Source organism: Mobula hypostoma, chromosome 8 (genome assembly GCF_963921235.1).
Source record: "Mobula hypostoma chromosome 8, sMobHyp1.1, whole genome shotgun sequence".
NCBI classification, from domain to species: domain Eukaryota; kingdom Metazoa; phylum Chordata; class Chondrichthyes; order Myliobatiformes; family Myliobatidae; genus Mobula; species Mobula hypostoma.
In genome coordinates, this window is record NC_086104.1 from 73,006,371 (window position 1) to 73,033,256 (window position 26,886).

The 26,886-nt window shown below is 41.2% G+C and overlaps 1 protein-coding gene across 1 annotated transcript in view; it reads right to left on the reverse strand.

Annotated features, from left to right (window-relative positions):
* The window catches only part of LOC134350637 (calcineurin subunit B type 1), a 73,842-nt gene extending 56,660 nt beyond the window's left edge, over positions 1–17,182 (reverse strand). Inside the window, exon 1 of the mRNA XM_063056122.1 lies at positions 16,861–17,182. Within this exon, the coding sequence (XP_062912192.1) occupies positions 16,861–16,863 (3 nt within the window). The 5' untranslated portion in view covers positions 16,864–17,182. The remainder of the gene's footprint in view (positions 1–16,860) is intronic.
* Between the last annotated feature and the right edge of the window lie 9,704 nt (positions 17,183–26,886).

Consider the following 26,886-nt stretch of genomic DNA (forward strand, 5'->3'; position numbering starts at 1 on the left):
CAGTCATGGGTATAGAGAGAATAGAGCAGTGGGCTAAGCACACACCTGAGGTGCACCAGTGTTGATCGTCAGCGAGGAAAAGATGTTATCACCAATCCACACAGATTGTGGTCTTCCGGTTGGGAAGCTGAGGATCCAATTGCAGAGGGAGGTACAGAGGCCCAGGTTCTGCAACTTTTCAATCAGGATTATGGGAATGATGGTATTAAGTGCTGAGCTATTGTTGATGAACAGCATCCTGACATAGGGGTGTTTATGCTGTCCAGGTGGTCTAAAGCCACCTAGAGAACCACTGAGATTGCATCTGCCGTCAACCTATTGCAATAGGCAAATTGCACCGGGTCCAGGTCCTTGCTGAGGCCGGAGCTCAGTCTAGTTACGACCAACTCTCAAAGCATTTAATCACTGTAGATGTGAGTGCTACCGGGCGGTGGTCATTTAGGAAGCTCACGTTATTCTTCTTAGGCATTAGTATAATTGGTGCCTTTTTGAAGCAAGTGGGAACTTCCGCCCGTAGCAGCGAGAGGTTGTAAGTGAGCTTGAATACTCCCGCCAGTTGGTTGACACAGGTTTTCAGAGTACTCCATCTGGATGTTCCGCCTTGCAAGGGTTTACTCTGTTTAAAGACAGCCTAACATCGGCCTCTGAGACAGAGATCACAGGGTCATCAGGTGAAGCAGGGAACTTCATAGCTGTAGTTGTATTCAAAGCCACATAGAAGGCAATGAGTTTATCTGGTAGTGAAGCATCACTGCCATTCATACTATTGGGTTTTGCTTTGTAGGAAGTACTGGATTGCAAGCCCTGCCAGAGTTGTTGTGCATTCAATGTTGCCTCCAACCTCATTCGAAATTGTCTCTTCGCCCTTGAAATAGCCCTCCGCAGATCATACCTGGTTTTCTGGTATAGGGCTGGGTCACCAGACTTGAATGTCACAGATCTAGCCTTCAGCAGACGACATACCACCTGGTTCATCCACAGCTTCTGGTTTGGGAATGTGCAGTAACTCTTTGTAGGCACGCACTCATCCACACAGGTTTTAATGAAGTCAGTAACAAATGCAGCATACTCATCCAGGTTCTAAGATGAATCCCTGAATATAGTCCAGTTCACCAATTCAAAGCAGTCTTGTAAGCACTCCTGTGCTTCCCTTGTCCATACCTTCTTCGTCCTCACTACTGCTGCTGCAGACTTCAGTCTCTGCCTATACTCAGGAAGTAGAACTACAGCCAGGTGATCAGACTTCCCAAAGTGAGAGTGTGGAATAGCACGGAAGGCATTCTGGGTAGTGAGGCAATGGTCCAGTGTGTTAATTCCTCTGGTATTGCAAGTGATCTGTTGACGATAATTGTTTAGTGATTTTTTTCCACACTGGCCTGGTTAAAATCTCCCAAAACAATGGTGAAGGCATTAGGGTGTGCTATTTCGTGCATGCTGATCCCATTGCTCAGATCATCTAAAGCCTGACTGACATTGGCCTGAGGTAGAATGTATACTGCTACCAAAGTGACCCCAGAGGACTCCCGTGGTAGGTAAAAAGGACGCCACTTAACTGCTAGATATTCCCGGTCCAGTGAGCAGAACTGGGACAGCACTGATATATTTGTGCACCAAGAAGAGTTGATCATGAGGTATACTCCTCCACCTCTACTTTTTCAGAGACTCTACAGATCTATCCTGACAGTGTATAGTAAACCTGTCGATCTGAATTGCTGCAGCTGATACGAAGGGGGTAACCAGAATTCCATGGGCACATAACAGATAGTTAATTACTCAGCCACTTTAAATTGCTCTTTTCTGTTCCTTTTCCCTACCCTTTGATTCCACCCAGATGCAGAAATCAATCAAACTATCAAGAGGGGAGGAGAAGATGGCGGTGCAATGCAGCGCAGTGGCCACTCCGGTGATGAATATCTGTTATCTGTCAAGTAGAGTGCCGTGCACAATCCTGATTTGATGGAGGCAGACGTGAGAGCACGGAGGAACATCTGGTGAAACTTCTGGAATGCCTGTTTCACTGCTGCTGCTACTGTGTGATCCAGAATCTCCGGAGGGGAAGGCCCCGAGTCCTCGGCTTTGCTTGTTGCTCGGCTGCCGGGGCGGGGTCGAAGCGCTCGGCAGAGATGGTGCTCGGTGTCGGAGGCTCGAAGTTTTCAGACAGACTCAGAGTCGGCTGTGGTCGGGTGCTTCCAGGGTGCTGCATCAGCAAGTTTGCGGCGCTGGAGGTTCATGGCAGGGAGAGTTTCTCCCTTCTACCATCTGCGTGAGATGATGGGCTTTCGGGACTTTGAGATTTTTTAAAAAACCGTACCCATGGTCTGCTCTTTATCAAACTGCGGTATTACTTTGCACTGTTATAACTATATGTTATAATTACGTGGTTTTTTGTCAGTTTTAGTCTTGGTCTGTCCTGTGTTTCTGTGGTATCATACTGAAGGAACATTGTATCATTTCTTAATGCATGCATTTCTAAATAACAATAAATGAAGACTGAATGTCCTCATAATCTAAACTCCATTTTTAATGAAGTCATTCACTGAGACTTCCAATATACAAAATTCCAAAGTACACAAGTTTATCCTCATTTCACGACACCTGATTTTGGCCTCCTCATCCAAGGAAACAACTTTCTTGTCAATCGTTTAAAGAATTCTATATGAAATATTAAACATTACTCTAAAAATATTTGGACAGCTTTTCCGGCTATTACAAGGATATCAGGTTCTGTAATCTAGAATAGTCATTTTGAATCAAGCAACATTTATATACCTCTTTAAAAAGGTGGAGAGACATCTAGAAAATGACTACCCTGACCCTGTTGCCCAGAACAGGGGTCCCCAACCTTTCTTGCACCGCAGACCGGTTTAAAATTGACAATATTCTTGCAGACTGGCCAACTGGGGGGGGGGGGGAGAGGGGGGGAGGGGAGGGGTTCAAAAAGGGTTGCCAACTTTCTCACTGCCAAATAAGGGACTAAAGTAGCAGTCAAATATGGGACACGTGTTTAACCCGAGAAAGACTACCATGACCATGAAGCCTTGCACGGGCACCAGTGTGTGCATGCATGACATGCGCATACATGACATGCACATGCGTGTATGTGCCGGTTTTTTTTCTACAATTCCGTTTTGGCTTAATCTTCCCGATTCTGTTAAGTGAAACTACACTGTACATACATTATTTCTACTTTATATAGGCTGTGTATTTATCATATCATTCCTGCTTTTACTATGTTAGTGTTATTTTAGGTTTTATGTGTTATTTGGTGTTAAGAGTGAGTTTTTGGGTAGATGATTCATTTACACCTAAATGACTCTGGCCACTAGCCTTCTATTTGACAAAGTACTGTGGATTGAGTTCACAACAATGCATTTCCTAAAAGCTGTAAGTATCGGGATACTAGCCAGACGCTGCGGAAGTGTGAAGTTTAAAGGTAGTTTCGAAGACAGTATCATCTATACTTTATAGATATAAATTGTCTTCTATGTTCGCACGTACAATGCCAAATAAATATATTGTGGATTTAACTTGCATTCATACAGGCTGTGGATACCAACCCAGACATGTTGGCTTCGGAAGGAAAGAATGAAGTCAGAAGGTGTGATGTTTTGTATGTAGCTTCAAAAGGAAGCGTAGTCTATAACTTTTTTTAAATAGCTATTGCCCTTTGTGTTTACCATATAAATATCGAGCCCACATTGGGCTAGCAGACCTTTCTACCGAAAGTGTCTCCGTCCGTATGATGCCTGCTGTACCTTGTTGTGTCAAATAAAGAAGCTGCTTTGTATCTACCAGTGACTATCTCTCCGGTGATTACATCCACGGTACAACATTCGGTGTCAGAAGTGGGATACTTCTTTACCCGTCCTGTGGCCAGTGTTCCTAGCAGTCTAAGTTGGTGAGTATTTTTCTAAAATAACACTCACACTTGAATCTGTTTGGTCGGTGGTACACAGGAACATGAGGTATCACGAACGCGGAGAGCTGAACTGGTAGATACAAAAGTAGTGTGTGCGTGTGCGTGTATGTTTGTGTAAGTGAGGAATCTTTGCATGTTAACTTGGTGAGACTTGGACCACCAGTTGCGAAAGGTGGTAACCGACGGTACAGTTCGGGACGCCAGAGTAGGGGCATGGATACTCGTTTGGGGAGCTGCATTTTAGTGTATGCGTTTGCAAGTGTGATGCAAAGGAATACAGCAGGCATCATGAGTTCAGGTACTCAAAAGTGGCATATTGTGGAATACATACTCTGTGGTTTTAAGTATGTACTGTTTAACTGCTACTTGTCTTTGATATTTTGCGTAGTGTGGGGATATCTCAGGGAGAGGTTTTACCTAGATAGATCTACCAGAATGGCACCTATTGAGGTCAGGCAACATCAGGTTGAGAACCCTGATGATCCAAGCCAGCCCTTGACCTCGATTACGACTATACATAAGCCCTTCACCCCCTGGGAGAAACAGACCACTTTGTCTGAGTTGCTCTCACTTAAAGTCACCTGTGGGAATTCAGAATTCTAGCGCATGCGCGAGGAAATGGTTGAAATTCACCAAATACACCCTAAAGATATACTTGTGTTAGTGAAAGCGAAGTGCCTGAGGAATATGTGGGACAGTGCGGGATGGTACATGGGCAACTACCGGGAGCGCCAGTAATAAATAAAGATATCGCTCTTTTAAAGGGAAAGTGAGGCAGCGGCGGGGGGGGGGGAGGGGGGAGGCAAAAGTAGCTGGGGAACAATAATGGCAGTGATTCAAAAAGCTGATGAAACAGTCATGGATTATGCAGAACGTAAATACCGAGTGCACGAGGAGTATTCAGGGTTGGATAATCCAGGAAGGGATGACCCAGTCTTCCTAAAAATGCGGAAGGAAGGCCTGAGCTCAGCCCACCAGGAAGTTTTAGATTTTGGCATAACAGTGGGGTCCACCTACTCTGCGATAGTTTTGTGGGCCAGTGAGATAGACCAAAGAAAAGGCAAGAGAAATCGTAAAGTGGGTATAATGGATGCAGCTGCTGTGATGTCCCAGAGAGTTTGTTTTGCTTGCCAGCAGCCAGGGCACCTACCAAACGACTGCCGGACTAGGTATAAGACAGTGAAAGAGTTGACATGCTACAGCTGTGGCTTATCAGGACATGGCTGGAGACAGAGTCCAAAAGGGAGGGGAAAAACCCAGGCGAAGGTCATGGCAGACACCCAGTCTCACCCCATCAGCAACCAGTCTGACTGTTGATCAGATCAAAGAGCTAGTAACGGCGCCTCTTAGGGCAGAAAAAGATGTGGCAGCGGGCTCCATTGCTAGCGCTGGTGACTCGCGGATGTACACAACAGCATTGTTAGGCGGACGGCAATGCAATATGTTAGTGGACACGGGCATCGGTATTGATAACAGACTTACCCTTACCAACAACCGGACAGGCCAGTTATATCACGGGTGTAGGAGGGAAAACAGTAAAAGCAGAAAGAACCAAGTCACAAATACTGGAGATAGGGGGAGTGCAGCTTCCAGTGTATTTCTGGATATGTCCAAATAATGAGGGCACGATCCTTGGAATAGACATCCTAAGGGAAGCAGGAGCTGTTATAGATTTGGGAAAGGGAGAAATAATATGGATGAGTCAGGGACAGCGAACGCATACAACCAACAGAATACACAACCTGCCTAGCAGAGTCGCAGCTGCCCCGATCACCAGAGACTGCAACCCGGATGGGGTCTATGGGTTACACACAAGCAAGATTGTGGTCGAGTAAAGATAGACCCAGTTAAAATAGAGGTAAAGGCATCCATTAGTCTTGCGAGACCATGGATCTGCACCTGGAAAGTCTTCACTCTCCAGGATGCAGGCCTGGGCAAGGTTGTATGGAAGACCAGCAGTTGCCCATGCTGCAAGTCTCCCCTCTCCACAACACCAATGTTGTCCAAGGACCCATACAGCTTGGCACCAGTGTCGTCGCAGAGCAATGTGTGATTAAGTGCCTTGCTCAAGGACACAACATGTTCCCACGGCTGGGGCTCAAACTCAACGACCTTCAGGTTGCTAGTCCAATGCCTTAACCACTTGGCCACGTGCCCACACTTAAAATAGAGGAGGGTCTGTATAAACCCCCTAAGCAGGACCCTATACAAACTGACACACTGACCACTGTTCAGGGTATAACAAAGGAACAAAAACACTAGGGGATACTCAGACCGCAGACATTCCAGAACATAAAGTTTTCCCAGTTCCTCCGAGGGCAGACATTGCTGCGAAGCAGGCGGGGGGGGGGGGAGAACAAGGGACAAGAGGCAATTGAAATTGCAAGTGTGCAGGAGGAAATGACAGAAGCCAGCTTAGTAAAATTATATGAAGAGGCAGAAGCAAAGGAGGGACCAGATGGGTGCTGGACACATGGGGATGAAAGAGTCGCGGTGGCCCCACCCTGTATTAGACAGATACTACTAAAGTTATATCATGGGGCGATGCATCAGGGAAGGCAGAGCATGATCACAACCCTCCGGCAGGACTGGTGGTGGCCGGGGATGTTGAGAAATTCTACCATTGTTATATCATTTGTGCCCAGCATAACCCTGGTAAGGGCAGAAAGCTACAGCTGGCAAATCAGCCTCAGCCAAGGGGACTCCGGGAAAATATCCAGATAGACCACAGGGCCCCTGCAAAAAGCAGGGGGGAAAGCTACTGTCCAGTAATTATGGCTCACTTCACCCGGTGGTTAGAGGCTTTCCCAACAAGGGACTGCACTGCCCGCACCGCTGCATGGATCCTAGTTCAGGAAATCCTCCCAAGGTGGGAAACCCCAGTTCAGGTGGATTCAGATCAGGGAGCACATTTCACGGGGAAAGTGATGAAGGAAATGCTAGGGATTCAGGGGTGGTAGAAAGGATGAACCAAACAATCAAGAATGCATTAGCCAAAGCTATAGCTGAGACAGGAAAGACATGGGTTGATGTATTTACCAGGAATCCTGATAAGATTGCGCGCAACCCCGAACCGCACGTTGGGTCTCAACCCCTACAAATTATTGAAGGGGCAAGCAATGCGACTCCCTTATAGGGTAATTATGGGTGGCGGGGAGCCTGGGGCTTATAGGGATAGAATGACCCAATATGTGAGAGATGAAAGTGTGAAGTTTACAGGTAGTTTCCAAGACAGTATTATCTATACTTCATAGATATGAATTGTCTTCATATGTTAGCATGTAAAATGTCAAATAAATGTATTGTGGATTTAACTTGTATTCCTGAAGACTGTGGATACCAACCCAGACATGTTGGCGTCGGAAGGAAAGGATGAAGTCAGAAGGTGTCATGTTTTGTATGTAGCTTCAAAAGGAAGCATAGTCTATAACTTTTTTTTAAAATAGCGATTGCCCTTTGTGTTTAGCATATAAATATCGAGCCCACATTGGGCTAGCAGACCTTTCTACCGAAAGCGTCTCCGTCCATATGATGCCTGTTGTACCTTGTGTCGAACAAAGAAGCTGCTCTGTATCTACCAGTAACTGTCTCTCCGGTGATTTCATCCACGCCACAACATTTGGTAGGTTTTTTTTTGGGTCTGGGAATACTCAAAAATTTTCCCCATATAAATTAATGGTAATTGCTTCTTCGCTTTACGCTATTTCTGCTTACGAACGGTTTCATAGGAACGCTCTACCTTATTGGGGGGGAAATACAGGACAAGGGCGGTCCCGTACGGGACAAACCAATTTAGCCCAATATACGGGATGTCCCAGCTAATACGGGACAGTTGGCAACCCTATGTTCAAGTTCAACAGTGCGTGACAGGGAATGAGGAAAGGTGCAGCTGACTCATATCATTTCATATCGCCAAATCATATCGTTTCCTCGTGGCCCGGTAGCACATGCTTTGCAGCCCGGTGGTTGGCGACCACTGATCCAGAACACTACTGGACATGAACAACCATGGTCCTAAAATTCACTGAATACAAGACTGTGATCTCTGTCAACCACGGGATTTGAAGTAATGAACAGAAGAGAAATTATGTTTTGAAAACCCTGAATACAATGACATTGTTATTGCCTTACATGATCTCCGCTTCACCTTCAAGGGCACTAAATTATGTTCATTCTGCACACTCTGTTGGAAAAGTCTTCACACACTAGAGAAAGGCACTTTCCCAGCCATACTATGGATAGGAAACTATAAAAAAAACTATTCCAACAGAGCACAAGTTCCTCCAACACCACTTGCACAATGCTCCAATGCACAGAACCAATGAGCTGAATGACCTCCTTGTACCTCATACTAACAATAACAGATTTAGCTTGCATCTGAAGAAAAGCCAATAAAGAAAATCTGCATGGCTTCTTGTTTGTAGTTTGTTACAACAATTTGAAAGTGCTCATAAATGGAATAATATCCATTCCTTCTTCCTCTATCACTGTAGACCAGCCTGCTGATATTTAGAAATGATTACATTGAATTCTGGCTTATTGGTCCATCGGTTAATCGGGGCAGCTGCTTATTTAGGACAACCCTTAAAGAACAAAAATAAATTGAGAAAACAGCTGGGATTCCCTTTGTTTACTAGAGAAACTATGCCACTTAATTGGGACCAGAAATTGTTGCCGAACAGTTTCTAACTAGCAATAGTCATATGCACTTATGTAGCCATTGGACATTACACTGTGCTTAAAGCAAACAAGTTTTTAAATAGCATCAGTTGCACGTGCTATGTGTTATGTTAGCCATTTAGGCCGACAGTTGCTGATTCAAAAACCAGTGAAGATTTGAGCATGGAAATATTGAAAACATTGTATCAAAACACCAAGGCAGGAAAGATGAGGAAAGTGACAAAGATGACACATCAAATCTTGGGCTAGTGACTACACAGGATGCCAGGAAATTTATTGTCAGATTATGACACTACTTCATGCAGGAAGGCAATGAAGGCAGTCCAATATCTGCACTAGATGTCTGCATTGATTTAGATCATTTACATCAAAAGAACACAGCAGCATTGACTGCATGAATACCCCCATCAATAACTATTAGGAACTAATACTCAGTTTTATAGCACTGTAATAGAATTGTCAAAGTTGTAATTTTTTTTATTTCATTCAGTACATAGTTTTTACTCAGTTATATAGTAGTTTGTCTCTTTTTTTTTACATTATTTCCACGGAACTTCGGCTAATTGGACCTAAATGTACTGGTCCCGATATGTCCCTATTAACCAGAATCTATTGTACTTGGATAAGACAATCAAGTGGGTTGCTAACACCGAATGAACCGCCTTTTCACCCATCTTAGCTGCACTATGCAAAACAAAATAATTACGCAAATTCTGATGAAAAAAAATTACTTTAATATCCAAATGTTACTTCTTATATCCTGATTTCTACATTGTGATCATGGTCAAGCTGCAAGGTAGTTTGCCTATTACTCTCTATACAGGTTTCCACCGCCATCCGAAGGTAGAGCGTTCCTATGAAACGGTTCGTAAGCCTGAATGTCGTAAAGTGAAGAAGCAATTACCAATTATTTATATGGGAAAAATTTGTGAGCGTTCGCAGACCCAAAAATAACCTACCAAATCATGCCAAATAGCACATAAAACCTAAAATAACAGTAACATATAGTAAAAGCAGGAATGATATGATAAATACACAGCTGTGTACATACATCTATTAATGCTTCTGGACACATCTCCAGTGATGTTCCTGGAATCATCGGGTGTTTCAGGTCTTTCAACATCATACAACCTCCTCCAGGTGACCCAGCCGGGGCTGATCAGACCTCAGCTTGTGTCCAGATGGCTAGCTACTTATGACACCATGGCTCCCCTCTTTTGAGCCACAGACATCTTGAGGCCCTCTCTGCCACATCGGTGGTACTGCAGCTTATATAAAGTAAAAATACTTTTCCACAATCACTGCCTGAACTGTTCTCCGTAGTGAAAATCTCACGCAAGCGCCGTCAGCCAAAACACGGCACAAGCGCTCTCCAGTAACCTTTAAGCTATGAAGCTGACAAATCATACCAAATAACACATAAAAATACACAGCCAATATAAAGTAGAAATAATGTATGTACAGTGTAGTATCACTTACCGGAATTGGGAAAGCACGGAGCACACTGATGGTGTGTTAGACTGAGTCGTCGGAGTTTGGGTGGTACAGTGGCCCCCACCCTCCGGGCAGCGAACCAATACATTGCCGCGAAGCATGCAGTGGTACAGCGGTAGCCAGGAGCCACACAGCACAATTTAAGAAAAAAGCCAAAATAAACATGCTAATTAATTAGGTGCCGCCCGGCACGTAATTGTCAGCCCAGATCAGTACCGATTGCCGATTGCATTGCCTCTGATCTGGGCCGACAATTACGTGTCGGGCTGCATCTAATTAATTAGCATGTTTATTTTGGCTTTTTTCTTAAATATGTGCTGTGTGTCTCCCAGCTACTACTGCATTCTCCGCGAATCGCGATCTGTCCGCAGCCTGGGGGTTGGGTTGGTGGGACAAAGCGGTGTCATCTCATCGTCATCTGTTTCCATTAGGGCAGGCAGCTCATCTTCTCCTATCTCTGCCTGCCTCGATGTCAAAGGTCGAGGTTCATCATCTGCTGTGGCTGATGTGGAAGGCTTGCTTGACTGCTGAGCCTCGCGCATTTTTCTATCATACAGTTCTTTGTAAGCACTCAAACCATCCTGCAAATATCCCCTAAACCTACGTATCCTTTCAAAATTAAAGTCATACTTTATCATTACTCATTTGGTTTCGACTGTTACCCTTTCCACTTCCAATTGCATCAGCTCTTCATCTATCAGTTCTTGGTCATGGAATGCCAAAACCTCTTCAACATCATCTTCGTCAGCTTCCACAAGCCAAACTCACTTAGTCCTTACTTCGTTCACCACGATCAGAATGCTTAATTATTTCTAGTTTTACGCTAAGTGTAACACCCTTACGAGCTCTTTCAGGCTTTTCCAATACCATAGAACTTATCTAGCAAATGGCTGCTCACAGCCACGTGTTTAAGCAATGCCGGCGAGAATGCAGTTCCGAATCCGGGGGAGAGTGGCTGCTCGGGGCGCGCGCTGCCTTTTATTGCGCGCTGATATTTTTCGCATGCTGCTTTTTTCGTAACAGTGAAAACAGCTTCTGTTAGCGAAAACAAGGTACTAATGTAGGTCTTTCGTAACAGTGAGGTTTCGTAAAGCGAACGTTCGAAAAGCGGGGGACACCTGTACTTAAAGGATGTAGTCGTATTGGAAGGAGAACATCTTAAGCAGTGGGCAAGACTGCACATACACATCATGGCAAGTAATATCAAGCAACCCTCACACTAATCCTACATTAGTCAGTTTTATCAGTTTTATTTTCACCACATTCCCATCTGCTCCCTACAGATTTGACCACTAATCTACATACTTGGGGAAAATTACAGGTCAATTAATCTATCAACCCGCAGATCTTTGAGATGTGAAGGGAGACCACAGCATTGAAAGAAATCCACGTCAAAGGGAGAATATGCAAACTTGCAATGATAGGCACCTGCTTTAAAAGAGCAACAACTGTATCAGTGCCCAAGATGATAACAGTGAAAACTGCTAACAACTACCGTTCAGTTGCACTCGCATCTATGGTGATGAAGTGCTTTGAGAGTTGGTTATGGATAGAATTAATTTGTCTCAGCAAGGACCTGGACCCACTGCAATTTGCCCATTGCCACAATAGGTCTACAGCAGATGCAATCTCATTGGCCCTTCATGCAGCCTTGGATCACCTGGAGAAACAGGATGCTGTTTACTGACTACAGCCCAGCATTTAACACAATCATTCCTACAGTTCTGATGAAAAAGCTCCAAAGCTTGGGGCTCTGTACCTCCCTCTGCAGCTGGATCCTCAACTTCCTAACCAGAAGACCACAATCTGTGAGGATCAGAAATAACATCCCCACCTCGCTGACAATCACTAGTGCACCTCAGGGATTTGTGCTTCGCCCACTGCTCTAATCTCTACACCCATGACTGCCTGGCTAAGTACAGCTCAAATGCCATCTATAAATTTGCTGATGACACAACTATTGTTAGCAGAATTTCAGATGGCGATGAAAGGGCGCATGGGAGCAAGATTTATCAGCTGGTTGAGTGGTGTCACAGCAACAACCTTGCACTCAAAGCAAACCCCAAGAACTGATTGTGGACTCCAGAAAGGTTAGTACATGGGAAAACACTACAGTCCTCAGAGGGATCAGAAGTGGAAAGAGTGAGCAATTTCAAGTTCCTGGGTGTCAACATCTTTGAGGATCTATCCTGGGCCCAATATATAAATGCAGCTACAAAAAAGGCATGACAGAAGCTGTATTTCATTAGGAGTTTGAGGAGATTTGTTATGCCACCAAAGACACTTGCAAATTTCTACAGATGTACCATGGAATACATTCTAGCTGGCTGTATCACCATCTTGTATTGGGGGGGGGGGGTGCTACTGCACAGTACTGAAATAAGCTGCAGAGCCTTGTAAAAACCTAGTCAGCTCTATCATGGGCACTAGCCGTAGTATCCAAGACATCTTCAAGGAGCGAGGCCTCAAAAAGACAGCATCCATTATTAAAGACTTTCATCAGCCAGGACATGCCCTGTTCTCATTGCTACCATCAAAAAGGAAGTACAGGAGCCTGAAGGCACACACAATTCAGGAACAGCTTCTTCTCCTCAGCCATCCAATTTCTAATGGACATTGAACATAAGAACACTACATCACTGCTTTTTAATTTATTTGTAAGTTATTTAAAATATATTATATATGCACACACTTACTGTAATTCAATTTTTTTTCTCTATTAGCTATTGCATTGTACTGCTGCCACAAAGACAAATTTCATGACATGACAGATTAAATCTGACTGTAATTCTGATGGAACGGGAGGTCAGGACTAAACTCAGGTCATGGAACTGTACCATTGTGCAATTTTTATTCTTCTATTCCATTATTCCCAGCTTTCCAAATTTCCTCAAACCTAGCATTGAGTAGGTGGCTTGCATTGCAAACCTACTCACAGCATTCAAGTTGAGATTTTCTAATCTAGGTACTCCCCAGTTTACAAATGACCAGCCTATGTACAGTCTGTATATATGAATTACCATTTCGACAACCACCAGTATGGATTTACTGGCTGCTGCTGGGGTTCATGGGGGAAATGGGTTTACAGCTGTATTTGACTTTGAAATGTTCACAAGAACAGAAGCCCTGTGAAGGACTTGTACGAGTTGCAAAGATTTTGAAGAAAATGCTTCAGCAATAAAAATCAGATTTCACCATATCTGCTTTCTCAAATCCCATGACAATCCTGATTTAAATATTAATGCCAATGGCAATAGTTTAAAAAAACAAATAATCCTTCAACTACTGGATTGCAAATTCAACAATCAAAGAAATGGGATTCCAATGTAAAAATTCAATCTAAAGAAACTGATTCCCTTTGATAATACTCATGGAGTTTTTTCTTACACCCACATTTCATTTACCTATTCTCTTTGGATATTAACCGTGATTTCCTGCAGCACTTATTGAATTTGTGGATTTTAATTCTCTCACCAAGGCTTAAATCAGGGGAAAAGGCTAGATGGACTGTAATGCGATGGGATGTTAAAGATCCTTGTCCTTCCCTTTAGGACTCCATAAATCATCCCAATTATTCACCATTTTCAAATAGAATGGGACCAATACTTGCCCAGTCTAATATTTAGCCTTCACATCAGTAAAACAGATATACCACAAATCCAATTATTGCTCATGGAACTTTGCCATGCACAAAATTCCCCTGCATTAAAGTACATTAATTTTTTAATTTTTGAACTGTGGTCAAGAACAATAATAAAAGTCCCCTGAAGTGGATTCAGTTGCTTAACCAAATTAACCTAATAGCAACAGTGTGAAGAATTGCAGATTTTCAAACAGATGCAGGTTCTCTCTTTTGTCAGTTTTATAAATTCAGCAATCTATCCTAAAGAACTCAAAGACAATGTATACATAAGATGCAAGCATATATTATTTTTCAGAAAGTCAAGTTTCACTGTCCTTACTAACTATGGAAAAGTAGTCAGTACATACCACAATCATGTCAAAATTAATAAAACTGCCTTTCATTTTTGCACTATACAAGAGTGAAGTATTTCAGTTTGTTGGCCTCAACAATTTGCAGTCACTTTAAATAGAAAATGATCCGTATTTTTCAAGGCATAATCAGACTAACCGAAGTTGTATGCATATTAGAAGCGATAAACAAAAGCTTGATCAGAAGGCTGGGAGTCAATAAATAAGGAGCTGCAGAAAATATATTTTAAAAACTCTGCAAAGAAACGCAATTTATTAAAACTACAACTGACAGTAATGTGAATCATTTAAACCACACTTGTTTAGTTGACCAATATACAATGGAACACATCAGGACCAGTACATTTTGGCACAATTAAGCAGCTGCACAATTAGCCAATGTTTCACGGAAATAGTTTAAAAGGTATTAAAAAAGACAAGCTGTTTAACTGAGCAAATAAAAATACATTATAACTTAAAACACTACCAAAATTACACTATAAAACTGTTATCAGAGTAATTCAGTGTACACTGACGTATTCTTTTGACTAATGTAAATGGATAAAATCAGCACAGATACCTAGTGCAGATAGTAAACTGCCTTTAAACAGTGCTTTTGACGATTGCATCCTCTAGTCTTCATTTTAATTGTAACATTCAAGATTGATAGCTTCAAATTCTTCCCTTGTTGAAATAGTGAAATTGTTTTATTTTCACTCCTGGCCATTTCTGGCATCTCCAAGCCTGGATGCTTGAAACCGCAGTGATCAAAACAGTTCTGAATTGTCTTATTGTTAATTACTCACCAACTATCAGTGACAAAAATCACTGGTTTTTGAACACAAGTAAATCCATTTAAAAACTACTCGCTCTAAACATGGTGTAGTGTCTAATGGCCACATGACATGCACACAACTGACACTAATTAGAAAGTGTTCAGCAATTGTTGCCTGCACTAATTAAGTGGCATAGTGTTCCAAATAAACTAAGGAAATCCTGGCTAATGTCTCAATTTGTTTTTTGTTCTTTAAGAGTTGTCCCAAATAAGCAGTGCCCTGATTAACCAGAATCCACTGTACTTCCAAATGAAGTGAATCACAGACCAAAGTTCAATGTCCAATTGCAATTCAGTACCAATCAAACTTCTGATTTTAACCAGCATCTGAGTGCTATAGTAAACTTTCCTGGGCCATAGAGAAAAAGTAACAGGTAGGCCATAAGTATATAGAAATGGGTAAAGTCAATCAACTCATATTGTCCATCCACCCAGAAAAACTTTTCTCATTCTAATTTGAAGTAAACATTCTAAGGTACCTTTAACATCATCAGGTGCACATAGAAATAACAAACTTTCAGGAATGAACATCTCCTGAAATTCTCACATAATCAAAGAGTAGACAGAATTCAATTCAAATACCCACACAAGTAGTGTTCACCCTTCCCAAAGAAACTCTGATTTGACTTTCAGATATATTTTTCACACAGAATCTAGTTTACAGATAAATCCTACTTCAAATATCTGAAAGCATTAAATTTACAATAACTCACGGAGCTAACGTTTAGTTCGACAAAACAGCTATTTCAAACATTAGAGTAGTCTTAAGTTAGAGGCTTATCAATGTATCAAATAAAGAAAATTATTTAAGACTATTTTAACTTTTTTTAAAAATCCAAATTATTTCACTATAAATACTATAATTAAAAATTCATATTTGAAAGACAAAATTCTGAACTGTTAAATAAAATTATTCTTTAAAGTTCTAATCTATAACAAATTATTAAGGGATAATTAAAATGTAAAAGTTGCATGCCCTATAGTTTAAAAATATATTATAAAATGGTTAAAAAAAAACTCTGAAAGGTTACCTCAAACATCAACATTCTGCAAATACTCCAATACTGAAGGCAACATTTTTCAATTACAACAGCTGCAGAATTTTCTCTTTAATAAAAGTAACTCCAAGTTGACTGATTTTAACTTTAATAATGGCCTATTTAAACAAAAACTTCAGACACCACCTCAACCACTTGTTAAATCTTTGTAGTAGAAAATATTATACATTTGTTTGTTAAAATTGTAACCAATCAACGGGCCCCGCTATTTTAAACAGCTTTGGTTAATGCAGATAGGTATGCATTAATATTTAGAACCAGTTCACTTAATACAAAAGCCAATCTATTACCCCAAAGAGACAAAATTGCAAACAGCAACCCTTTTGACCAATTAGGTTTATTACTAACGGGGCAAGTTTATTTGTAAAGTGGAGGAAACAAATCTGTAAAGTGGAGGATTTTGATCATCAATACCTCTGTTATGGGAAGTTCGCTGCTCCTGAAAACCCGTCAGGGTGGTTTAAGAACTCTTACTCCGCACTCAAATGTGTTTTTTTTTAAAAAGAAAAGCCGAGTTCCACTAGTGATTCGTCGAAACCATGTAAAACCTGCTCACAGCAATCGGGAAGGGTGATCCCGGACGCAGCATTCAAGGAAGTGGGGAGGGCGCTGCGTGAAGAGGCACTTAATTGTAAGGATATCCAATCTAATGATAAAAACGACAGGAGAGGGGAGAACAAGGCAGCGTAAGGCGGGAGAGGACTGCGCCTGCAGGAGGCCGAGCCCACACTGCGGCGGTGCCATCATGATGGCCGCTCGGCTTTTTAAATACACCGCAGTTTGCCAATTAACACGCCAAAACAACACACGAACACGCAGCAGCAGAGAAAACCATTACTACGAGTCACCAAGAAAGCGATGTTTATTATCTAATTTGAAAATGAAGCCTCCCAATTGCTTACCATCCTGGCCGACGAAGGTTAATCTTCCAGATATTTCGATCAACAGCCGTCTTGCGCCGCTTCTTTTTTATATTTTTCCCCCGTCCGCTTCTTCTTCCGTCTCTGTCTCGTCGCTGCCTGTGACTAGTGATTATTATGCCCACCCACCCCTGTCAAAACAAGAGAGTCGAGTCCGCAGTTTCTGGGTGGAAGCCCCAGCCTATGAGCCTCGCTATCCGGCTACCTCTGCCGCCAGCCCTTCTCCGATTCCGCCGTGTGAATCCGCAAGAACGGAGGAGGGGAAGAGAGGGGTGCAAAGCCGCCGCACATCCGGGCAACGACGCCTGATTTGCATGCGGAGCTCCTCCGGCGGGACCATGAAGGCATGACGACAACACGTTGCGCGCTCTGAAGCAAATGGCCGGTGACAGTTGGAGGAAGGGTGGCCTTTCCATTCAACTCGCACCCGCAGCAACTTCCTCGTACGACCTACTTAAAAGTAAACCTCGAGGAGCGATTCGTTAACTTTGAACCCTTTAAAGGGCCTATTAGGACAAGGTGAACGTGATTTTGGTTGTAGCAATAGGCTCTCGGAAATGTTTGCATTCGCACCTTTCGTGTCGCTTGCGTCCCAAGACAGGTTACTGTCAGTGGAGTAGTTTTGAAGTGTGATTGCTGTTGGGATATAGGAAACTTGCACAGAGCTGCAAATTAAAAGGATTTGGTAATCTGCCACATTAACCAGCACCTTTAACACAGCCCGTACCGTAGCTGGAGTGTGTATTACCTACAAAATGCACTATTAGCAACTGGTCAAGACTTTAACAGCACTTCGTAAACCCAAAACCCTACCTCCTAAAAGTACATGGTTATCAAGCGCATGTTTCCATTGGAAACATCCCCTCCCAAGTGACACCCATTCCTGTCTCACCATTCCCCTTCTCATTATACTCTCCATCTCCTCCCCCAATCTCACAAGGTTTCAACTTGAAACATCTCTTTCCTCCTAGATACTGCCTGGCCAACTGAGTTCCTCCAACAGATTTTTCCTCCATATTCCAACATTTGCAGCCTCTTATGTCTTTGATTTGAAATGATATTGGATTTCCTTCATCATCACTGACTTGAAATCCTGAAACTCCCTACCTCTGGGAGTGCCTTCATTTCAGCCAACAAGGTGGTCTACAAAGAGTTCTCCACTATCTTCTTATGAGAAAGATACTTAATATCTCTGATGTCTTGAAAAATAATTTAAAAATGAGTGAAATCCAGGCTGGTGTTTTTAATCTTCGTTCCCACTTTGATGACAGTCACTCTCACTCATTAGTCACTAGGGATGAGAACCAGCACAATAGATTAAAGCTGTGATATGACCTGCTCAGACCTGTCCATCGTCAATGGAGCATACCATTTATTCATTCCCAGATATTCACCAATTCACACAGATATTTACAATCAGCTTTGTATTTCACATGTATGTAATTTGATCACTATTTTCCACATTGTCTCTAAATCTCTCTGATGTTTCCCTTTGATTATTTTCTCATAATGTTGATTTTTGGTCCTCTCTATGAATGGATTTAAAAATAATAAACTTTAAACCACAGGAGATTGCAACTCCATTGGTACCAATTTGCTTCCAATGTTATTCAGGAATTGAGTGTCTTTGCATTAATCATTAGTACTATTTTAGCATTACCAGCATACCTGGGAATCTAATGTATTTGTGCAGACTGACAGTAGTGGTGTGCCAAATTAAAGCTAGCCATGTTCACAAAATCAGGTGTTTATCTGCAGGAATACCCCCCCTCCTACATGCTAAACATTTTACATACACCATGGCTACAGTATACATCACCTGCAAAAGATATTTGCAACAACCTGTAACAGCTTTTTTTAAAAAAAATTCCCAAACCTCCAACTCCTGGATGGAAACTGACAGAGCCACATGAACAAAGACCTACCACTGAAGACACACCTTATCTGGACTTGGAAATAGATTATGGTTCTGTCATCATCATTGGATCTAAACACCAGAACTTTGTACTCAAAATCTGTTTGGGAATACTTTCACTACAGGGACTGCAACCGGTTATCATGATCTTCTCAAGGACAGTCAGTGATACTTTAAAAAAATTATCTTCCTTAAGTTAAAGCCCTTGTAGATTGAAAAAGTGTGGTATGCTCTTGGTTTTGTATTACATAACCATATAATGTACAGCATACACAAAAGGCTGGAGGAACACAAGTCAGAAGGAGGGGAATAAACTATCAGCATTTTATGCTGACACCGTTCCTTAGGACTTCTGATGAAGGATCTTAGTCAAGATCATTGACTGTTCATTCCCCCTCCATAGGTGCTGCCTGACTTTCTGGGTTGCTGTACCATTTTGTGTATATTGTTCAAGATTTCCAGCATCTGCAGAATCACTTGGTGTTTATGAACGTATAATGTACAAACAGCTTTGCAATTACATCAAGCCTTATCTTACTGTGTTTGGTTAGATTTCAAAATGATTAAGCAGCCAAAGTCCACAAGAGCATAAATACTGGTCACAAAACATAATATTTTTGCATCCATAACATTAGAATTCAGGTGTGCAAATTAAATCTCAGAAAAATAATATGCTCAATCCCACTTATTTAAATTTAAAACAGTACATCTAGTAAATTTAAGGCAGTTCTGAATATCTAACATTGTTTTAACAGCGCCATTAAATGTACCTTTTTTTAAAATCTTTTTATTACCAGTTGATTACAAGATTACGTGTCACAATGGAAAGGGTGAATCAGACAACTGGAGATTCAACACCTGGTAATGAGAGACATTGATTTTATTCTGGATCCAAGTTTTGGTACCACTTATGTACTGATAAAAGGTGAAGGTAAACACAGTTAAAATACATATTTAGAAATAAAAACCTTTTGCTCAATTTACTTTGAAAACTGATCACAACTTTTTTTTCTCAATGAATTCTCTTTGAGATCAAATTTGTTTCAAAGCCATCCTATGCTTGACAATGCTGAATGCCATCTTGTACTTTATCATGGTCAAAGGGTTATGAAGAAACATTTTAAGGGTATATAGTGGAAACATCTAGAGATTTAGAAAGCAAACTCCATCATATTTTGCCCCTCTGACACGACAGAAGTGTGAACACATAAGAGGCCACAATCATATACTTTATTGCCATCTCAGAGTGACTGACACAGTTGGAAACCTAAGAAAAATGTATTTTGGCAGAATCTTTAAGCAATTTATTAGGTTCACAATCCATTCTTTTTTTGGCCACTATTTTGATGGAGTCAAAGTGTCAGGCAACATGGAAACAGGCCCTTCTGCCAACTGAATTCATACCAAACTATTTGTATTAATCCTATGTCAATATAATTTTACCCCTTTCTCAATTCTTACTGCTAATTTTGAATGATAGCCATCTTACAACATGGTTGTTAATTTTCATCGATTAATTTTCTATACTCTAAATCAGTCTCATTACACTAGTCCTTTGAATTTACTAATTTGAAGTAATCTGGGCCATTTACTTCATTCTTTCACTACATAAAGCAATCCTGGTTGATTACTTTGTTTTTGATCAATCTAAGCACTGTTTTATTAAAAGAGACACTACTTTTAGCATGGTTATAGGGAATGAGTGAGATTTCTGTTCTACAAAAGTATGAAAGAAGATTTCAGACCAGACACATGTTTTGCATACATAATAATTTTGTATAATTACTATTTCACTATCTGTTTAGTAAGAAACCTTGACTGATCCCCTACCTATTTAGCAAATTACCTAATTACCAAATGCCTGATTTAAAAATGCCAGTCAATTTGTTTGGTGTGGTTCTTAACACAACACATTATGATGTTGGCAATCAGATAAGAGAAAGAGTGGGCGTCGAGACAATTAGCAGAAAACTTGGTCAAAGAGCCTGAAAACGTGAAAGAGATGAAAGGTGAAGAGTGAACTTTTGGTGATGGAAAGTCTTCTGATGCACCATCAGGAGTGATGCATATGCAAGCTCAGTTCAGTGTGTTTTTAGGAACTTTAACTAGCTTATGTTTTAAGATTGGATTCAGACTAGGTTCATGGTCAATATGATTAGATTAGATTATGAAGACACGCAGTCCTTTTATTGTCATTTCGTAATGCATGCATTAAGAAATGATACAATATTTCCTCCAGTGTGATATCACACAACACAGGACAGACCAAGACTGAAAAAAAACTAAAACCACATAATTATAACATATACTGTACAGTAGTTACAACAGTGCAACAATACCATAACTTGATGAAGTCCATGAGCACAGTAAAAGTTCAAAGTCTCTCAAATGTCCCACATTTCATACAGACGGGAGAAGGAAGAAAAACTCTCCCTGCCATACCCGACCACAGTCCGACTCCGAGTTATCCGAAAATTTCGAGCTCTAGTCAGCTTTCCCACACCAAGTACTGAGCGCCATCTCTATCCGAATGATTCGACCTCCATCTCAGTCGCCAACAGCAGGCAAAGCTGGGGATTTTGAGGCCTTCCCTCCGAAAGACTCCAGACCACGCAGTAACGACAGCAGCGAACGAGCGTTTCAGAAATTTTTCCAGATGTTCCTCTGTGCTTTCACGTCCATCTCCATCAGATCAGAATTGTCCACGGCCCCTGAAACAGAGAAAGAAGATCTACTGTGAAAATGTGAGTTAATAAACAGGGAATTCTAATGGAGTTGTTTTATGAATTTCTCAATAAATTTTAAAATTAATTTTTGTCTTACTGTCATGGCATAGAAATCTTTGCTCTAGATTCAGAAATCACACCATTGCAGAAAGGGATTGTCGATTTAATATATTTCCTACAAAGCCAAAGTGAGGAAGGTACCAAATGTTTATAGTGCGTGTTGAATGTGTTTACTTTTTAAATACACCCCTTGCCGTTTCACCTGCAGTTCATGGAATGATCTAAATGTGCCTTTATGTAAACAATAAGTCAAAACTGGAACCCAGGGGTCGCTTTTATTGGTTGTGTAACTTTGCCTAACTCTGTGCCATTCATCAATCATTGTCATGTGAGTGAAGTCATCTCTACCCTAAATCTATCATCCACCCTAAAATGAGGAAATGCCACTGTTTATTCTGCTTGCACATGGGAGGAAGGTATAATTGAAAAAAAAATCTTGCCGTGTGCTCTATATCCTCTATATACTTCACCCCAGAACTGTACTCCTTCCTCATTGTTATCACTCCCCTAACTTCTTTGTTCCCGTTTACCAGATATCCAGACTCAAAATACCTCAAAGGGATCTCTATCAATTAGAAGCCTCTTGCCAATCAGCAATCCAGGTTGCTGAAAGCTGTTGACAAAGCTCAGACCATGAAAAGAAGCTGCCTGCCTATGTGCAGGTGCAAAGATTAAACTCCTAATACATAGCAAGGAATCCATTTCTCCAGTAGGCCGAATGTTAGTGGTTTGGTGATTCAATAGTTACTGAAGGTCCCTTCCAAACCATTCACCTTCCAGCCACACTTGAAAGTAAATACTGGCTGTTAGTCCTAGAAATGCAGTTTCAATGATTTGTACATTAATTATCTTAAAATATCAGAACAAGAAAGGGCAAAAATGGATGAGATAGAAAATGTTGTTTTTATTCACTAATGCAATGAATTTTACACAAAGCTCATAGACGCATGCAGTGCAATTTCAAGTATGTATTTGTGGCCACTGGATGCACATGACAGCAACAAATGGTATGCAAACACCATAGCTGTTGAAAAAATAAGTCTTCTATACCGTGAGGGTTCACAAAAAGTACACAACACTGACAAGCATTTAATAACTATTTCATTGCCATAGAATCTAAAGCATTTGTGTGTTGCTGGTAGGTTATCCTTTAAATATGTTCCATGCTGTTGATTCCTAGACCTTCCCACCAATTTCTTTTGGATTTATGCTTGAATGCCTTGCTGCAGATCCTTTCCACTCCCTTTTCCCTGCATTCTGATTTGATAACTTGCTACCTTACCTATTCCCAACCCTTGATGCCCTTTTTGTTGAATCTGTGCCATCATACAATGTCCCAACCGAGCTCCAAGCCAGCACCATCTTGTTTCCCAGCTCACCTACAGACAACTTTCTCCTCTTCATAATTCCTCCTCCTCTCACCCATGATCTACCACACATCTTCCGCCAGCTCTGCAGTAGCATATTTATTGCACAAATGGCCACTGTAAACTGCAGTCTTGATTTGTAATGCATGAAAATTGAGGTCTATGCAATAGAACCTGGCTGCTGGGTGGCTTCACACAAAATTAGCACATTTTTCCTGGCACAGAAATTCATATGCCAATGTTATCATCAGATATAATACATACCATTCCAGAGTAGTTAGTGGTAGACTGCAAAGAAAGGTCTTCGTTTTGCTTGCTTTTACATGCAAGTATTTGTCAGAATAAATTATTCTGTTTTATGATTCCCAATACAACAGAATAAGTTAAGTGTTTTGGCAAAAATATTCTTGAACATAAAACATTTTATTTTTTCAGGTTTTGTGGTTCTATGATGAACACCTGAGATTCAAAGAAATTATTCTATAAAATTTTCTCAAACTCATTAAAACACCTCCTTTCATATTTCCCTACAACATGGAAGGAAGCTATCTGATCCATCAGGTCTTCCACTTTGGGCAGCAATCCTATTTTAATATTTGTGTTTTTTATAATCTGTTTACTTTCATTCGCCCAATAACTGCCATTGGTTCATTGTACCACTCAGTTACACCAGCAGTAATTTACAGCAGCCGATTAACCCATCAACCAGCATGCCTTTGAGAAGTGCAAGGAAACCAGTGTGCTTAGAGAAAACCTGTCACAGGAAAATATGCAAATACCACATAGACAGGACCCAACTTCAGGACTGAGTCTGTGTCATTGGAGAGGTAATAGCACAGCTCTAACCATTGCCCCACTATTTCGCCCTCTAAGACCACTGTGTTTTAAATTTTTTTTGGATCTTGATTGTTTTTAAAAAAGAATCTAGTGTTTCCAGCATATATAAAGAATAAACTCTTTTCATGATTCCAGCTGGATACAGATAATGATTTTAACAGACGTTTTGATGACAACCTCCACCATCAGAGTTTGTCGTAGAAATGTCAGTCAAGATTGATACCTGTACCTAGCTGGAAGCCAGAGAAGAGTTTATTTTTTAACTTGAAATTCTAAATAATTTGGGTTGTGTTATATTATTTTTACTAACAGCTGTGCAAAGATTATTTTTTTTCATTATTAATATTCCTTCCCGATACAATGGCTGACTGAAGTTGAGATAAGCTTTTATGGTCATAATCATTAGAACATCTCAACTTTGCAATTTAATATATTCTACATATCCAATCATGGGAGTATTGCTGAAAATAATGACAGGTTGTGATTGATTTCTGCAAGTATCAAACATAATTAATCAGATAAGTCAAAAAATAGCAACCTCTTTGTTCATCCACAAATATATTTCTAAGTACATATTCTCAGAATAAACCTCTTGAAAAGGGCTACTTAATAAAACCCTGAACTTTATATTTCATCAGAATATGTGACCCTTTGATATAAAAGAGAACTTCTAAGAAGAAGAATAATGTTATTCATTTTCATTTTACCAAGTATAGAGGTCTTGAATACAAGAGCAGAGATGTGATGCTGAGGCTTTATAAGGCACTGATGAGGCCTCATCTTGAGTATTGTGAACAGCTTTGGGCTCCATATCTAAGAAAAGATATGCTGGCATTGGAGAGGGTCCAGAGGTAGTTCACAAGGATGATTCCAGGAATGAAAGAGGAATGTTTGATGGCTCTGAGTCTGTCCTTGCTGAAGTTTGGAAGGATGGGGGGGGGGTGGGGGGTGTCGTGTCTCATTGAAACCTTTCAAATGTTGAAAGGCCTAGATAGAGTAAATGTGGAGAGGATGCTTCCCATGGTGGGAGAGTCTAAGACAAGAGGGCACAGTCTCAGGATTGAGGGACGTTCATTTAATACAGAGATACAGAGAAATTTTTTTAGCCAGAGGATGGTGAATTTGTGGACTTTGTTACCACAGGCAGCTGTGGAGAGGAGTTGTTGGGTGTATTTAAGGCAGAAAATGATAGGTTCTTGATTGGACACGGCATCAAAGGTTATGGGGAGAAGGCCAGGGAATGGAGCTGAGGAGCAGAAAAAAAGATCTGCCATGATTGAATGGCGGAGCAGACTCGATGGGCCAAATGGCCTAATTCTGCTCCTATGTCTTGTGGTCCTCAGCATATGTACTGGATGGACTTCAACAGGCTCGTAGAGTGAGCTGACTAGATATCTGCTATTTTGTACCTGAGGTAGGCTTCTTTGATATGGACAGAGGAAACGACAATGTTTGAGTCTGAGAAAACTGATGTCTGTTATTTTGAAGAGCGAACATTTCTTCATATGAAACTATTCTTTTATATGTAAATTAACTTATAGATACAAATAAGGTTGTATGTATACATTAATTTACTTACTTAAAGATACAGTGTGGAACAGGCTGTTCTGGCCCACTGAGCTGAGCTCCCCAGTCTCCTACCTATTAAACCTTAGCTTAATCACAGGACAATTTACAATGACCGATTAGACTACTAACCTGGTACGCCTTTGGACTGTGAAAGGAAACTGGAGCACCCGGAGGAAACCGACACTCACCAGAAAGAACGTAGAAACTTTCTTACAGAAAACGCTGGAATTGAACTCCAAGCTCCGATGCCTTGAGTTGTAATAGTGTCGTACTAACCACTCCATTACTGTGGTGCCCTTTAGTTTACTTATACATGTTTCCCCCGCCATCCGAAGGTAGAGCGTTCCTATGAAACGGTTCATAAGCCGGAATGTCGTAAAGCGTAGAAGCAATTACCATTTATTATATATATTTTGTGAGCATTCGCAGACCCAAAAATAACCTACCAAATCATGCCAAATAGCACATAAAACCTAAAATAACAGTAACATATAGTAAAAGCAGGAAATGATATGATAAATACACAGCTTCTATAAAGTATACTTTTCCACAATCATTCTCTGTAGCAAAAATCTTACGCAAGCGCCATCGGCAAAAACACGGTGCAAGTGCTCTCCAGTAACCTTTAAGCTATGAAGCTGCCAAATCATACCAAATAACACGTAAAAATACACAGCCGATATAAAGTAGAAATAATGTACATACAGTGTAGTATTACTTACCAGAATTGGGAAAGCGCAGAGCACACTGATAATGGTGTGCTAGACTTGGATTTTGGGAGGTGCAGTGGCCCCCACCCTCCGGGCAGCGAACCGATACCGATCCGCGAAGCGGTACAGCGGTAGCTGGGACGCATCCAGCACATCTTTAAGAAAAAAGCTGAAATAAACATGCTAGTTAATTAGGTGCCGCCCGGCACGTAATTGTCAGCCCAGATCAGTGCTGATTGCGTTGCCTCTGATCTGGGCCGACAATTACGTGTCGGGCTGCACCTAATTAATTAACATGTTTATTTCGGCTTTTTTCTTAAAGATGTGCTGTGTGTCTCCCGGCTACTGCTGCATTCTCCGCGAATCGGTATCTGTCCGCGGCCTGGGTGTTGGGGTGGTGGGACACGGGTGTCATCTCGTCGTCTATTTCCATTAGAGCAGGCAGCTCATCTTCTCCTATGACTGCCTGCCTCGATGTCGAAGGTCGAGGTTCGTCATCTGCTGTGGAAGGCTTGCTTGACTGCTGAGCCTCGCGCATTTTTCTATCATACAGTTCTTTGTAAGCACTCAAACCATCCTGCAAATATGCCCTAAACCGACGTACCCTTTCAAAATTAAAGTCGTACTTTATCATTACTCATTCAGTTTCGGTTGTTATCCTTTCCTCTTCCAACTGCATCAGCTCTTCATCTAACAGTTCTTGGTCATGGAATGCCAAAACCTCTTCCACATCATCTTTGTCAGCTTCCACAAGTCAAACTTACTTTGTCCTTACTTTGTTCACCATGATCAAAATGCTTAATTATGTCTAGTTTTACACCAAG